This window comes from Papaver somniferum, chromosome 11 (genome assembly GCF_003573695.1).
Source record: "Papaver somniferum cultivar HN1 chromosome 11, ASM357369v1, whole genome shotgun sequence".
NCBI lineage: Eukaryota > Viridiplantae > Streptophyta > Magnoliopsida > Ranunculales > Papaveraceae > Papaver > Papaver somniferum.
Genome location: NC_039368.1, coordinates 14,945,086 through 14,960,610, shown reverse-complemented (window position 1 = coordinate 14,960,610; position 15,525 = coordinate 14,945,086). Strand labels below are relative to the sequence as shown.

At 44.8% G+C, this 15,525-nt stretch overlaps 1 protein-coding gene across 1 annotated transcript; it reads right to left on the bottom strand.

Moving 5' to 3' along the window:
* Positions 1–1,212: 1,212 nt before the first annotated feature.
* On the bottom strand, positions 1,213–15,011 carry LOC113320663 (cationic peroxidase 1-like). Its single transcript, XM_026568556.1, has 4 exons — positions 14,730–15,011; positions 14,397–14,591; positions 14,205–14,287; positions 1,213–1,679 (listed from the first exon to the last, which is right to left on the bottom strand). The coding sequence occupies exons 1-4, from the start codon at positions 14,943–14,945 to the stop codon at positions 1,214–1,216; spliced, it is 960 nt and encodes a 319-aa protein (XP_026424341.1). The 5' UTR covers positions 14,946–15,011; the 3' UTR covers position 1,213.
* Between the last annotated feature and the right edge of the window lie 514 nt (positions 15,012–15,525).

The window sequence follows — 15,525 nt, the reverse complement described above, 5'->3', positions numbered from 1 at the left end:
GTTTCCCTAGTTCTTAATTTAAAGTCGTATTTATATTTGTCGTATCGGTTGATCTGTATCTTTTTATATCAGTTTTGTATCAAATCCATATCGGCTGATGTGACAAGGTATCAGTCTGTAACTCTGCATCACTCCAACACAAACTTAGGCAGAACAGAAAAATTATGTAAAAATGCTAGATTTCTCGGTTACACAAGAGCCAAATACGCCACTAGAACACGTAGGGAAATGAATCTTGCCCGCTAAAAAACAATTACGAATATCTCTTGAATTTACGATCTCGGATTCTCGGTGTTCAAAAGAAAAAAATAATTAAATATGCATTTTTATTCACAACTGAGATTTTCTCAAAAAATTTTACTAGATTTTTGGGCTTATTGATAAAGTACCCTTATTTTTCACATTACACTAAAAAGATACCCTCGTTTTTTTTGAAATTTGTTGAAGTACCCTGTTTTATTCAAAAGACAAATTCCATCCAGTTAAGTGCTAGGTGGCAGTTATTTTTCTGATTAAAAGTCTTATTTACCCCTGAACTACATCTTCTTGGAGGGGAGGGTAAATGTTCCCACGATCCTTAAAACGGTGTAACGATCCTGAACGGGGCTCGACGAACCTGAAATCGTTGTCACAATCCTGAACCGGACTCGACGAACCTAAAAATATGTCGTAGACGGTCGATTTCTTCCAACCAAAAACCCCAAAATACTTGAGATGATGAACCCTTTTTGGGGAATGAGGTAACGAACCTGAAAGCGGTGTAACGATCCTGAACCGGACTCGAAAAGCCTGAAAAATGATGTATAAAATCAATGTGGGAATAAATAAAGGGCAAATATGTAAAGTAAATTAGACTTAACTAACACTAGATGGAAAAACTAACGTGAGGGCACTTTAACAAATTGTAAAAAAACGGGGGCATTTATTTTTTGGATATAAAAAAACGGGAGTTCTTTATCAAAATTCTCTAGATTTTTTCTTAACTAGCTGCATCAACCACATACTATACTGAACTTTTTAATAATTTTTTAAATATCTTTATTGAATTAAAATGTGTATCACCAATTATTCTGTTCCTCTTTGATGATGATAAACAAAGGAAGATTTATAGTTACACTTGCAGTGACAGCAAACGAAAAAAAGGAACAAAGTACAAAACAAATACGTACAATAGATTAACTGAACCATTTATATAAGCAAATTGTGGTTTTTTTTAATTAATTCTTCTGCAATTCACACGAATTTGTCCTGAATTTCCTTCCAATGGCTTATTTCTTCCTATTTTGATCATAGACTTTCCAAAATCAGCTGAAAAAGCGGCAGCATTGGTACTGTATCTCTTCACCAATGCATCAGTTGTGGCACCGTTTAATAAAACCTGGCCTGAATGAAGTAAACCTCTTTTCCTCACCAAAATTTTAAAGTACAACGAATCAAATTTGGCAGCCGTGGGATCGAGAGGAGCAAGTTTGTTGTCACCGCCGGAGGCGGGACACATCAACTTTCGGTTCCTGGCAAATAATGGGTCGATGTTGGATTCATTGTAAATTCGATTTTTGAACCTGCTACACTGAGCAAGCCCAATGGTATGTCCTCCTGATAATACAACTAGGTCTTTTTCATCTAACCCTGCGTTTTTGAAGTTGTTTATGAGAGCGTTAAGGTCCATGAAAGGTGATTGTGGACACACGAACTACGTGGGGGTCCGAATGCCCACAATCAATCGTTAACGTCTAAAGAGATTACGATGATGATACCCTGATGCGGATTCATTGGCTCAAAACCTTCGGGTTTATCATGGCCTCCTCCAACTTCCCCGTGCGTGGCGATCATGCATGGGATACAAGTATTTAAAGGAAAACAAAACATATAAGCAAATACGTGCGGAGCTAAATGAATGTAAAGTGCTGAAATGTAAATAAGACCAAGGTTTACGTGGTTCAGCACTAAGGCCTACATCCACGGGGTTTGTTGTTCTACTATATTATTCACGGTTACACGAATAGTTGAATGACTTTGGGTTTACATATCTCTCTCCACTAAGGGATTAACTTACCCTTACTATTCTCTCTCTCTCTCTCTTGATGTTTTTTCGATCTCCTTCCTCTTTGTGGAGATTGGGTATTTATAAGGTTGGAACGTGGGACCCATCTCTGAAGACCGTTGGAACCTTATCTTCTCGTGTCCTTGCGTCCATCACGCGGAGGTCTGCGTTTCCCCCTCGATCCCGCGGAGGCATCTTCGCTCGTTCCATAGGTTGGTCGACACGTGCACTGCTCAGAGTGTTTAATGCGGGTAGTTGAGGGGTCTGCTTGTGTCAGACAAGTGTCTTCTGCCCCTGTCAGTCCGTGTCAACTAACTTTCTCTCCACCGTTGATCTTGGCCCCTCTTCTGGGGATGAGATAAAGCAACTCCTAGGGGTTTATTTGGTGCTTCGTGACGCATCATGTTTTGATGTTTTGGCTTGCATGCTTTCCACGTACCTTTCTGTATACACGTGTCCGATAGTGAGATATATGTGTACACAATTTGCCCCTTTTCTTCGGGCTTAAATGGCTAATGGGTGCCTTGAAGAAAAACTATCGTCGCACATTCTTCTCACTCCTAATAACTTCTCCTAGATACTTGGGCACGTCTTTTATTCGTGCATTAACTGCTTATGTAACGGGCACGTTTTCCTATTTCTCCCTTAATTTCCTCTTTTCTTTCGGGTATTTTAAGGATAGAGAGGAAATTTAATTTCATTCTTCCTAAACACTCTCTCAGTTCATTCTTCCTTTAAATTTCCTGCCTGCCTTCATTGAACCTGTGACCTTAAATTCTTTGTCAGTCTTCATTGCACCTGTGATCTTAAATTCTGTCAGTCTTTATTGCACCTGTGATCTTAAATTCTCCCTTCATTGCACCTGTGATCTTCCCCTGTTCGTTTCTTCTACTTGCTGTTTTTGCCGGTGAGTTTTTCTTTTCTTTATTTCACTGTTTTATGCCGTGTTGATTTGTGAATTTTCTGCTACTGTTGTTCCTTGTTTGTGATGAAGAACTTTTTCTGATGCTTGCATACTAGTTTGCCCCTGTTCTTCATCTTAAATTAAGGAAGCCATTACTTCGAGGGTGAAATATTGAGCATGTATCCTAATTTTAGGGTTGCTATGTTATCGTTGTTGTATTGCTATGGATGTGTTTTTTGATTTTTGGTTATAGTGTGTAACTTGTTCTTGATTTTATTCTTTCCGCAGCCATGTCTGACCGTCCGCGGCCTACTTATGAGACTCCTGAATCTAGGTTGTCGAGATCTCCTCAGCGTCGAGAGTCTCAAGATGATGTTCGTCGGATTCGAGTTTCTTCTGGAGCGAAAGCCTCGTCCTCTCGGGAAGAGATTCCTTCGATAATTCCGTCTGGTTCACGAAGAGCCTTTAATCACTCAATGGTGCGTCCTCGTGAAGATACTAGGAGTACGCAGGCTCCGCCCCGCGCTGTTGCTTTTGACGTTCCTCCTTTACGTTCGTTAGTGCCCGAGCATCATCTACGGTCTTCTCCAACTTTTAAAGGGAAGAATACAAAGGGCGTAGCTCCTAGGGTTGAATCTTCAAAGAATCCCCCCGTGAAGAGAAAAGCGTCTGAAGCGTTTGTTAGTTCGTCCGGCCCCGCCGAGGAGGAGGAGGCTGCTCCCTTGATACGCAGTGTCTCTGTTAGCAGGAAAAAAGTAACCTTCAAGCATATCGATCTTGAAATATTCAAGGAAAAGCATGAGCTTCAAGCCTTCGGGGTTCGTTTCTATGCCACCGAGGATGATATTACGTATGAGCTTATCTCCAAGTACGAATTCGATGAATTTCATTTGTTAACGACGGTTGGGGCCTTCGAGGCTGGTCTGATGCTGCCTTTGTACAAATCGGGTGATTCCTTTTACTACGACGTGCTCGCTAGTCGTGAGGGTTCTTCCACCAATACTCATAGCCGTTCCGTATCCCACTATCGGGAAATTATCTTCGCGCCCTGAAGGAATGCTATCTGCGGAGTAAGGGGGAGACGTCGATGACTTGCTACGTCCCCAATCCCTTGGAGAAGGAATGGTATACTCCTGAGAATTTCAATAACTCCTTCGGTGATTACGTCAATAGTAGGAATCGCAAGCCGTGGAGTGTCAGCCTTCGGAATCTCCCTGCTCCTCGAGGCGAGATTCGTCTGTTAAATGAGGTCAGCGATGCCAAGCTGAAGTATGTTCCTGGCACGGAGGCGTCCAGTCGTCGGAAACTCTTCCCCGCGCGAGAAAGGATCAAGCGCGATCATGACTACGAGTGGCACGCCACTGTTATTGAGATAGTTGGTCCGTGGGCTTACGGTTGGATTCCCGGTCCCCGCGGATGGCGGCCCACCGAGAATAGTAAGCTGCGCGAATCTCCTCCTGTTCGCTATGGAGATTTCTTCCCCTGGCGTCTGAACTTTGCGGGTATGAATTTTCCTTATGCCCTGGATGTCGTAGAGGGAGACGAGGAGGATGGTTCCGGTGCTATACCCCCACCGAAGAATATTTCAGCTGCTCAGGTACGCAGATTCTAGCTGCGCTTCGTTTTTATAACTTCCATCAGACGGGAAAAATAATTCCTTTTGTGGTGTCGGTTTCAGGTATTGAAGAAGAAAAAGATTAGGCCGAAGCAGTCTTCTACTACGGTGACGGGCGAGGTTGAGGCCCAAGAAGAAGTTACCAGTCCAGTGAACGAAGAGTTTGCTGAGGACGAGATTACAGATGGGGAGGAACGTACTGGTACCTCCCCTATCAATGTCGAATAAGAGGTCTTCGCTGGTCACGCTGGTGATGAAGGAAGGAACAAAGATGTGGTGGCGGATGGTGTTGTCATCGGGGATGTTTCCGTCCCTGCTGGTGATGTCGCGGATACCCTTCCCACTTCTCAAGAATTTTCTTTCGATCGGATGTATTCCACGGGGGAGTTCTTTGACGAAGCCCTCGATTTTCCCGAGGACTTCTCTTTGCTTTCCCCTAATGATAATTGGGATGTTCTTGGTGGTGATGGTAATGGGGATGCTACTGTAGGAGGTGTTGGTGCGGAGGAGCCTGCTGTGCATGTAGGCGCGGAGGAGCATGCCAACATTCATGCTGAGGGGGTCGAGTCAGAGAAAGGAAAATCTGTTGTTGACGCGCCCGCCGATAGTCTTCCCCAGTCGCCGATGTCTGAGGTTGAGGACGCCATCATGAGTTGGTTGAAGGAGAAGAATCTTCTGTTTGTCTCTCATCCCGCTCCTGTGGTTGTTGGGGAAAAGGAATCAACCGCGTATACCCGTCGCATGATGGAGATGTCTTCGAAGGCGCAGGTGTCTGAAGCCTGGGGAAAAAGGTTGACTGTTCCCGAAGCTACCCTCGTACCGGAGCCTCCTACTTCTGTTGCCGATATGATGGCTATTGCCGACGGGTATCAATATGGCTTCCCGCAGTAGTGTGTGCTGGAGGTAAATTTTCGTACATGCTTGTACGTGAGAATCGGACGCTTCGGTTGAATAATGTTTTGTCATCTTGATGTGTAGATGATGAGGAGCGAGCATTGCAACCACGTGCTGTATCAGTTCTTTAAAGCGAAATCTCTGAAGCTCGAGGCTAAGCTTCGTCACCGGGAAAAGGAATTATCTGCGGCTGAGGTGGAGATAGAAGAGCTGAAGAAAAGCCTTAAGGAGAAAGAAAAGCTGGGTGAAGCAGAGGCTGATCTTCGTTCAGAACTTATTGCAGTGCGCGCTGAGTTAGAGCAAACTCGTAGCCAAGTTTCCACTTTCACAGGTTTGGTTCTTTTCCCTCGCCGTATGTCGTCATTCTTTTATCTCTTAGTTGTTCTGTCTGAGTCTCCCCACCCTATGTCCAGTGGGTAGGATCCCCGAGCTGATATGGCTTCGAAACGAAAGAGCTCGGCAAAAATCTCGTATTAGAGATTTGGTTGAGAAGATTAAGAGTGAGGCTAAGAAATGGGATGCTCGGGCTGAGGTATGGCGCGCGCGGCATGTTCAGATGGTCGACATGCAAAATCTGTACAACCATGATCGTGCTTTATTTAATGGCACACTGCTGTGGACCAGTGATAATCTGCGGGAAGCCCGTGAGCGTACTTCCTTGTTGGAATCTAGGATTCAGCTATTGGAAGAAGAATTACAGACGGCGCAATCCATGTCTCTTTCAGGGGTTCAAGATAATATGCTCGGTCTTGCCAGGGAACGAGATAATGCTCGTGCTGAAGTCTACGCTCTCAGCAATGCTCTTTCCGCGTCACGTGCCGATGTAGCTCGTCTTGCTGAGTCTGAGAGGAATTTTGAAGTGTGCATGTACAGACTCAGCAAAGGGGTCTCAGAGATAAATAAAGAGGTCGACCACCTTCGTCATATGGACTCGATGAAGCAGGTAGAATTAGATGCCTGTCAATTTACTCTCACCAACCTTCAAGTAGACTATAAGAAATTATCCGCGGAATATGATCATCTTGATGAAGCGCGAGATGCGGTTGTTAATGAGTATGAAGAGGCTTCGGCTTGTGTCGAAGGTATAATCCCAATTCATCGAGTGTGATCTTGTTTTTTTTCTACGCTAACTCCGTGGTGTTGTCTTTTTCAGAGCTCGAGGGACGCCTTCGCGTCACAAATGAAGAACTTGAAAAGGCTCAATCTTCCTTAGCACAGCAAGAGGAACAAACCAATCACTTCAAGAATTTAGCAGCCACCCGCGAGGAGGCCGTTGGTGCTGCTTCCAGAGAAGTGAATCGGCTATCTTCGTTATTATCCCAAGCCCAACAGCGGACAACAGTTATTAAACATAAGGCTCGTTGTCAATTGGCTGAGGAGACGAACAAGATGCTGGAGAGGATAGAACTTGGCCTAAGGAATGAACATGGTCTCGTGAAGAACTATCCTCGTCGTCCCGTTCCTGCTGCATTGCCCAGCTCCTCGGGCCCCTCTTCTGGTGGGAGCGTCCCATCAAGTCTTCGGAATAATCCTGACGACGGGACCGCCAACTAGGTTGAGATCGCAGCGTTCTGTAGGGTCCGCGGCATAATTATATTTTTTGTAACCATGTAACAAGGATGTTTTTTGATTGTGTATCCTTGACTTTGGCCGTTCACTTCTTGTAATCACCCTTTATGAAATGAATCCTCTTCTTGATATACCTACAATGTTGTTTTAAGTGTTTGTATTTTAAGTTTGTGAAAAATCAAAACAAAAGTTGTTAAGTGTTTTTGAGTGCGATACTGAAGGAAGGTACCTTCGTGATCGTCTTGAGACCTGTCACCCCGCTGGCAAATCCTGGGCCAGAGGATTCCCAGACGGTGGGGGCCGGGGCAACGTTCTAGGATATAGGGTGTAAAATATGTACGCCCCCCATTCCGTCGACCCGTTGCCTTAAGATTGGTTGGGTATCTCTTTCTGCTGGGTGCCTTCCCCCTGGTCCTACACTTATGGACACTGATGGGGGAGCCCTGAGAGATTGTAGATTAACTACTTTCCCCAATATTGTAGGTAGATTCCACTGACTTGATAATTTGAAAGCTTGTTTGATTGATAAGTTGAGGTCTGCAATTCCTCTTCCAGAGATAGAAACATGTGGGGCGGTTAGGCTCATTTCTTCTTCTGGTACACTCCCAGCAGATTCAAATCTGCGTTGCTTCTATGGGAAGTATGGTTTGAGCCATTTAGCATTCCAAGGATGCCGGAGGACCTCACCTTTTAGATTACGAAGGTAGTAGGAACCATTACCCGCAATGTCGTGGATCATCAACGGTCCTCCCCATGTAGGTGCTAACTTTCCCCATTTCTTTTCTTGCTGATATCGTGGGATTGTTCTCAACACATACTGTCCCTCTACAAAATTTCGTAGCTTTACCTTTTTGTTGTACTCCCTTGCTAGTCTTCGTTGATAATTTTCCATCTTTTGCAATGCTACTTCCCTTCTTCCTTCCAAGTCGTCCAACCTTTCTAACATCATATCTGTTGTGAGGTTTTTCTCCCAGGCTTCGGTCTTCGTGGTTGGCATGAGGATTTCCGTAGGTATGACTGCTTCAGCTCCATAAGTAAGAAGAAATGGGGATTTACCGGTAGCGGATCTTCGTGTTGTCCTGTATGCCCATAAGACATTGTGCAGTTGTTCGCACCATCTTCCCTTATGCTCGTCTAATTGTTTTATGAGTATAAGGGCGAGGGTCTTGTTGGTAGCTTCCGCTTGTCCGTTGCTTTGAGGGTATAAGGGGGTGGACTTGTTCTTTCTTATTTTGAAGGTGTCGAAGAGCATGTCTATATTTTTTCCCTGTAATTGCTTGCCGTTGTCAGATACAATTTCAGCAGGTATACCAAATCTGCAAATGATGTTCTGGAATATGAAAGTGAACACATCCGCGTCTCTGATCCTGGCCAAGGCCTTAGCCTCCACCCATTTACTGAAGTAGTCCGTGGCTACTATCAAAAATCGTCTCTTCCTTGATCCTTCGATGAAAGGCCCGACGATGTCTACTCCCCATTTTGCAAATGGCCACGGGCTATCGACAGAGTTTAACATTGTTGCCGGCGCGTGGATTTTTCTCGCGAAGCGCTGACATTCTTCGCATCGTCGGGACATCCTCGCAGCATCTTGTATCATGGTCGGCCAGTAATATCCTTGCGTTTTTGCCTTGTCAGCTAGTGATCTCATACCGCTATGATTCCCTGCGTCACCATAATGGATATCATTTAGAATTCGATGCCCTTCTTTCCGGGACAAGCAGCGTAGTAATGGTCCGAGGAAGGATTTTCTATACAGGACCCCCTCCCGAAGATCGTAACTTCCCACTTTGGAGAGCATCTTCCTAGCTTGCTTCCGATCCGCAGGTAGGCTTCCTTTGTCGAGGAAGGCATGTATTGTCACCCTCCAGTCATCTTCGTTGCTGAAATCTTCGTCTTGATTTGCTTTTGACAAGATGTCTTCTTCATCAAAGTCGTTATGGATGTCTTCTCCTACCAGGTCTTCGATATATTCTTCCATCGTATCTTGATTGGTAGCGAAGGAGAATTGAGATGCAATCGAAGGCTCGTATACCCTTGCTATTTTAATACCTTCGGCATTTTTATCCCTCAGCATGGATGATATGTATGCTAGGGCATCCGTGTGCCTGAGGTCCCTTCTGCATAAGTGCTGGAACTTAATGTTCGGGATTTGTGATGCCAATGTTTGGACCAATGCCATGTAAGCTGAAAGGGTGTCATCGTACACATTATATTCGATCCCAATTTGCCGTATGACCAGTTGCGAATCACTTGTCAGCCTTACATCGGTTACCCCCATCTCTATTATTATACGTAGGGCATGTACGACAGCTTCGTATTCAACAATGTTATTGGTATGCTCTTTGAATTCCAATCTAAGTGCCTGTATGATCCTTTCTCCAGTTGGGGTGATAATGACAATACCTATTCCTGCTCCTTCCTTATTTTTAGATCCGTCGACGAAGACTTCCCATTGTCTATGACTCGCAGGTTCGAGGATATCCATTGGATCCTTGATTGCTTCCTCGGCGTCCGGTATTCCCTTAATCTCTTCGTCGTTGTCTAGAGGGAGGTCTGCTAAGAAATCTGCCAGAACTTGGGACTTCTGAGAATGTTGAATTTCATGAATGATGTTGAATTGGTCCAGATGGGTGTTCCATTTGGCTATTCGGCCCACTTTTCCCGTGCTTTTGAGGACTGCTTCCAATGGTGCTTTGCATGGTACCCTGACGAAGTGAGTTAGGAAGTAGGTTCTCAGTTTTTTGGTAGCCCATACCAGTGCGAGGATGAGTTGTTCAATCTTAGTGTAATTTCTTTCCGCGGAATTGAGTGTCTTGCTGACGTAATAGATAGGCTGTTCTATCTTTGTATTGGTTTTGACTAATACCGCGCTGACTGCGTCCTCCGTCGCTGCTATGTACAGTGCCAAAACTTCGTCAGGGTCTGGCTTCTGCAGGATGGGGATTGAAGCTAGATGTTCTTTGATCCTTTGGAATGCTTCCTCGCATTCGGCGGTCCATTCGAACCTGCTCCATTTTTTAAGAATATTGAAGAAATGTTTGCACTTGTCCGAAGACCGTGCAATAAATCTTCCCAACGCTGCTATGGACCCATTGAGCTTCTGCACTTCCTTCAGATTCTTTGGTGACGGCATCTCTACTATGGCTTGAATCTTAGCTGGGTCTACCTCGATGCCCCTTTTCGTCACCAGATAACCGAGGAACTTCCCCGAGGTGACACCGAAAGTACATTTCTCCGGATTTACTTTCATGTGATGCTGTCTCATTGCATTGAAGATATTCCTCAGGTCCTGGTGGTGATTTTTACGCAGCTTGCTTTTGACGAGCATGTCGTCCACGTAGACTTCTAGGGTTCCTCCGATCCATGGTTTGAAGATAGCATCGACCATCCTTTGGTATGTTGCCCCTGCGTTTCGGAGCCCGAAAGGCATTCTGGTATAGCAATAAAGGCCATGTGGTGTATAGAATGCTGTGTGTGGCTGATCTTCTTCTGCCAGGGCTACTTGGTTGTAACCAGAGTATCCGTCCATAAACGACAGCTCCTCGTATCCTTCAACTGCTTTAACCAGTTGATCTATGCTCGGCAGGGGATAACTGTCCTTTGGACATGCCTTGTTGAGATTAGTAAAGTCGATGCATATTCTAACCCCTCTATTTTTCTTAGGAACAATGACCATGTTGGATATCCAGGTAGGGTAGTTGACTTCCTTGATAAATCCTGCATCTAGTAGCTTCCGAAGTTCCGTTTCTACCGCCTCATGATATTCTGGAGCCACTTTTCGTATTTTCTGCCTGAACGGGGGCGTGCCCTGTTTGATGCGTAGTTCATGTTGGATTACTTTTGGGTCAATCCCCGGCATATCTCCTAACTTCCAGGCGAACACATCCGCATATTCCTTAAGTAATTTGGTTAAGGAATGTTCTCTCCCTTCGCCCATGATGGTCCCAATTTTGACCATCTTCGGGTCTTCTTCCGTTCCTATGTTGATTTCCTTTGTGGGTTCCACTGGTGTGAACATAGGCTTCGGGTTTCCGAGGACTGGGGCGCTCTTTAATTGCTATTTGGCGTGTTTCTGTTCTTTGTTGATTGTTGAGGTACTTTTTTCCGAGCCTCGGACATTATCCTCTTTCGTCAAGCCTTTTCCTGTAGTTTCCTTAAGGAATAGGTCTACGGCTTTCTCTTTCGTGGTTTCTTGATTTCTTACTCTTCGGATTTTTCGCTGTTCTTCTTGCTCATTGTTGATATGATCCTGAGTGGCCTGGCATTCTTGTGTAGCGATTCGATCTCCCTTGATCTCCATGATTCCCTCAGGTGTTGGAAATCTGAGGTACTGGTGGTATGTTGCCGCTACTCCTTTGAGCTTGTGTACCCATTGTCGTCCAATAATGGCATTGTAGGGGGAAGGGGTATCCACCACACTGAATCGGGTATCCAGCTTCATGGGCCCTGCGTTAACCTGTAACACAATGTCTCCCAAGGGCTTCGTGGCCGCTCCATTGAATCCGTAGATGGTGTGATAAGAGGTCATCAATTGTTCATCATGGAGCTTCATCCGCTTGAATGCATCATAGAATAGGACATTCACAGAGCTTCCCCCGTCTATGAGGATCTTTTTGAGGTTACATCCAGCTATTGGTAATGTTAGGACCCAGGGATCATTATGGTCTTCCATATCTTCTTCGATATCCTCGGCATCGAAGATGACAGGAAATTCCATCCATTTTTCATGTTCGTCCACTGTTATCCCATCGACCTTATATAACTCGCAGCGATCTTCGAATTGCTTCCGTAACCTTTTTCCAATCTGTGCTGTGAGTGAGGGTCTTGTGGCTTCGGAACACGAGATGGTGTTGATTGTTCGGTTTTCTTCCGGAAGTTGGACTGGTTTGGTTCGTTTGGATCTGTCCTCGGTAACCTCCTTCCGTATGTAATGTTTGAGCTCTCCCGCATCAATTAATTTTTGGATCATTATTTTAAGGTTCTTGCATTTTTCGGTCTGGTGTCCGTTGAAACAGTGATACTCACAGTAATCTTTAGACTTCTCGGATCTCGGGGGTTGCTTTCCCTTAGACCATGGCCATTCTAAGTTTTCCCTCCCTTTGATCTCTCGTAGGATACGAGCATAGCTAGCGTTGAGTTTCGTGTAAACTTGATCTTCGAATTTTCGGTCGCCTGTTCTTCGTTCATCCCTCCGTTCCTTTCTATCTTCGTGAGGTCTCTCATCTGAGCAACCCCTTTTGGCCCCATTGGTTTGTTCTGCTGAATTGGTGCGATGAGACCTCTGCGGATATGCCCTCGGGTTTTCCCGTTGAATTTCTTCAAGTCGAGCGTGTTTCTCGATAATTATTCGGAGATCGCCTTCTGTCTTGGGCACGCTTCCGTGAATTTCAACAAATAGGGGACTCATTCGGTCTAAGCCCCATTTATAGCAATTGATGCTTACCACTGGGTCCACACTTCCTATGGCTTGGCAGATCCTATGCCATCTGTTTGTGTATTCCCTCGTGGTTTCCTTGTAGCCGATTGCTAGTGAAAAGAGCTTATCCATCGCGGTGTTTACAGTCTTGTTGTACATGTATGTTCTTAAGAATTTCTCTGCAAGTTGGTCGTATGAGTGAATGGAGTTTGGTGGCAGATTATCAAACCATGATAACGCCGATCCCTTCAAGCTTGACGGGAAGTATCTACAGAGTACGGCGTCGTTCTGTCCCCATCTAGCTAAGACACGGTTGTAGTACCGAACATGTGCAGCAGGGTCGCTGGACCCATCATAGCATTCGAACGTCGGGACAGGTCATTTCAGGGGAATAGGGGTGTTGGCCAAGCGATGCGTTAGGGGCGTGGAGTTAGCTTCTCTCATGACCTCTTCTAACCTTCCCCCACCTTGTTTATTTTTCAATTGCCTGATCTCTGCCATCATCTCATCCCGTAGTTCCTCCATTGCGCGTTGGTGCTCTAAATTCTTCAGCTCATTTCCGTCTGACTCTCCATCGTCATAATCCGGGTCGGATACGCTACGTCTCCTTGTCGCGTCTTCATTAGTCGCTAGGACGACTCTACAGTCTTGGTTTGGCTCTGGTGCTTTGGAGCTTGCTTCATCAAGTTGTTGGCTGGTCTTTGTGCTTAGAGCAATCCGCTCCTTTAAATCTTGATTTTCTCTGGCCAACAGAGCTACAGCTTCTGCGTAAACCTGTTGGTTCCTCCTCAGTTCCTCGAGCTCAGCCATTAGTTGGTGTGATTGGTTGGACCCCTGATTGGGAGTCCCCGCGCGTGCCGCTACAGCCGTGGCGCCGCCCTCCTCCATGGTCTGTACTAAAGGTGGCAGGGGTTCAGCTTCTATTGCTGGTGTTTCCAAATTGGAGTGAGCGCCCCTCTGCGGTGCCAGAGCCGCCGGTATGGTTTGATTCTGGTTATTTGTTAGCGGCATTCCAAAGGTTAGCAGATGCGCGGGTTGGAATGTTCTGGATTCATCCACCCTTTCCCTTGGTTGGTTAAGTTGACTCATGGCGAAGGTATTGCTAGCCTCCGCAGCCTTCGGGACTACCACAGCTTCCCCGTATTTTATCGTTGCTGCTCTGAGAGCCGCCACTGCAACAGAATTAGCGTTCATGGGTGAAGTGATTTCTGCGGTATCCTGCCTTCGATTGGTCATTTTAGTTTTATCTCCTTTCTGTTTGCTTCGGGTGATGATCGGGGTTGTCCGGGGTGTTTCTTTTGACAAAGCTTTGGACTTTCCTGCTTCCTGCGTCTTCTCCATCACGTGCCCTTTTGTTGATGACGAAGTCTCGCGTAAACTTGCCTTCTTTACTCACAACACGTTCTCTCTGTATAAATTATTTCAAACAGAAACGGGAATATCCGCGTGAAGCGGGTTAGTTGGCGAAATACAATTTTTCAAGAGGAAATTAATACCCGCAGGCTATAAAATAGGGGACATGCGATCCTTAGTATAAAAAAAACCATAGTAAATCAGACGGATATACCCTGTCAGTCCGTGTCAGCTAACTTTCTCTCCACCGTTGATCTTGGCCCCTCTTCTGGGGATGAGATAAAGCAACTCCTAGGGGTTTATTTGGTGCTTCGTGACGCATCATGTTTTGATGTTTTGGCTTGCATGCTTTCCACGTACCTTTCTGTATACACGTGTCCGATAGTGAGATATATGTGTACACAGTGATGGTAAGGAATTGTTGGCATCATCTTCGCTTGCTGTGGTCGAGTCTCTTCGACTTAGTTCTACCTTCCATGTTTTTCCTCCTAACTGTAAAAGCATGTGCATGAACACACTATCAATAACTCATTTGTTTTCTTTAATTAGTTGGGTGTTGAATTAATTATCCTGAATCAAATATAATTAACTTTGTGTTTACCTGTACGACAGAGTCGCGAGCAGCAACAGCCAAGATATCAGCACAAGAGACAACTTGAGCACCACAGACTTTGTTCACTTCGGACTTTATCCTGTCGACTACTTCAAATCCTCTTGCTGAGTTGATATTGCCTGCTGCACCCTTCTCCCCATCGATTGTTGATGTTTTATCAAGAAGAACTGATCCATCACAACCCTATAAACACCAGAAAATAAAGTCAGACTAGTTGTCATTAGAGTTTTAGATTTTTATCAACCTTCCACTAAGATACAACTTAACTTGGTATGACAATTAACTTGATAATTAACAGCTAACCAATATGTTTAAACTTACATTAATGAAACAATCGTGGAAATGGAGGCGAAGTAAAGAAGCGCCCATTCGGCGCTCACGGTTTACAGCATCGGTGACCACTTTCTTAATAGTTGGAAGGGCTTCTGGACAAACTTTTTGATAAAAAGAGGTTGAGAGTGCATCTGAGGATATTATTGCCATCGATACTAAAACACTCACAAGAAGGAAGTAAAAGAAACCATTACGATCTGCCATATTGATTATCTCACTGTGTGCTTAATTCTCAAAGTCTAGGTTTATAGTACAAATAAACCTATGCTTATTTTTGTGTGGATATTACTTCTTAGCTAAAGTGGCACCGGTATTTATAGCTTGGATACTGAATTTAGGATCGTGCATGCATAATAACGATACGAGAGTAGGTTTTGAATAGTCAAAACATTGCATCAAACCCCCCCCCCCCCCCCCCCCTAAAAGTATAAGGGAGAGTAATCAAGGATGGCTTTGTTCTTGGATTGTAGTAACTAGTAACGAATATTATTGATTCAATTCCCGTAGGCAAATCATTGTTGATTAATGAGCGCAATAATTGATAAATCGCCAATCCCATCCAACCAAGAAACTAACAAAGATTGAACGAAGAAATATAAGATAGGTGTGACTGCCACTGCTGGACCAGTATTCCACACAGAAGCTACTTAGTAACATTACTGTACGTAGACATGTTATGATCAGCTTACTGTGCTTACATTTGTACTCATCTCAAACTGATGGAGCCCGTGGCTGCTCGATCTCTAATTAAGTTTTGAATATTCTGCTGGGTGCAATAATCAAA

What these genes read in the sequence shown, in the direction of transcription:
- LOC113320663 (XM_026568556.1), bottom strand. Translation starts at nt 14,945, where the DNA reads ATGGCAGATCGTAATGGTTTCTTTTACTTCCTTCTTGTGAGTGTTTTA. An exon ending in TCCACGATTGTTTCATTAAT is followed by an intron (nt 14,592 to 14,729) that starts GTAAGTTTAAAC and finishes TGGTGTTTATAG; the next exon opens with GGTTGTGATGGATCAGTTCT. An exon ending in CTCGCGACTCTGTCGTACAG is followed by an intron (nt 14,288 to 14,396) that starts GTAAACACAAAG and finishes ATGCTTTTACAG; the next exon opens with TTAGGAGGAAAAACATGGAA.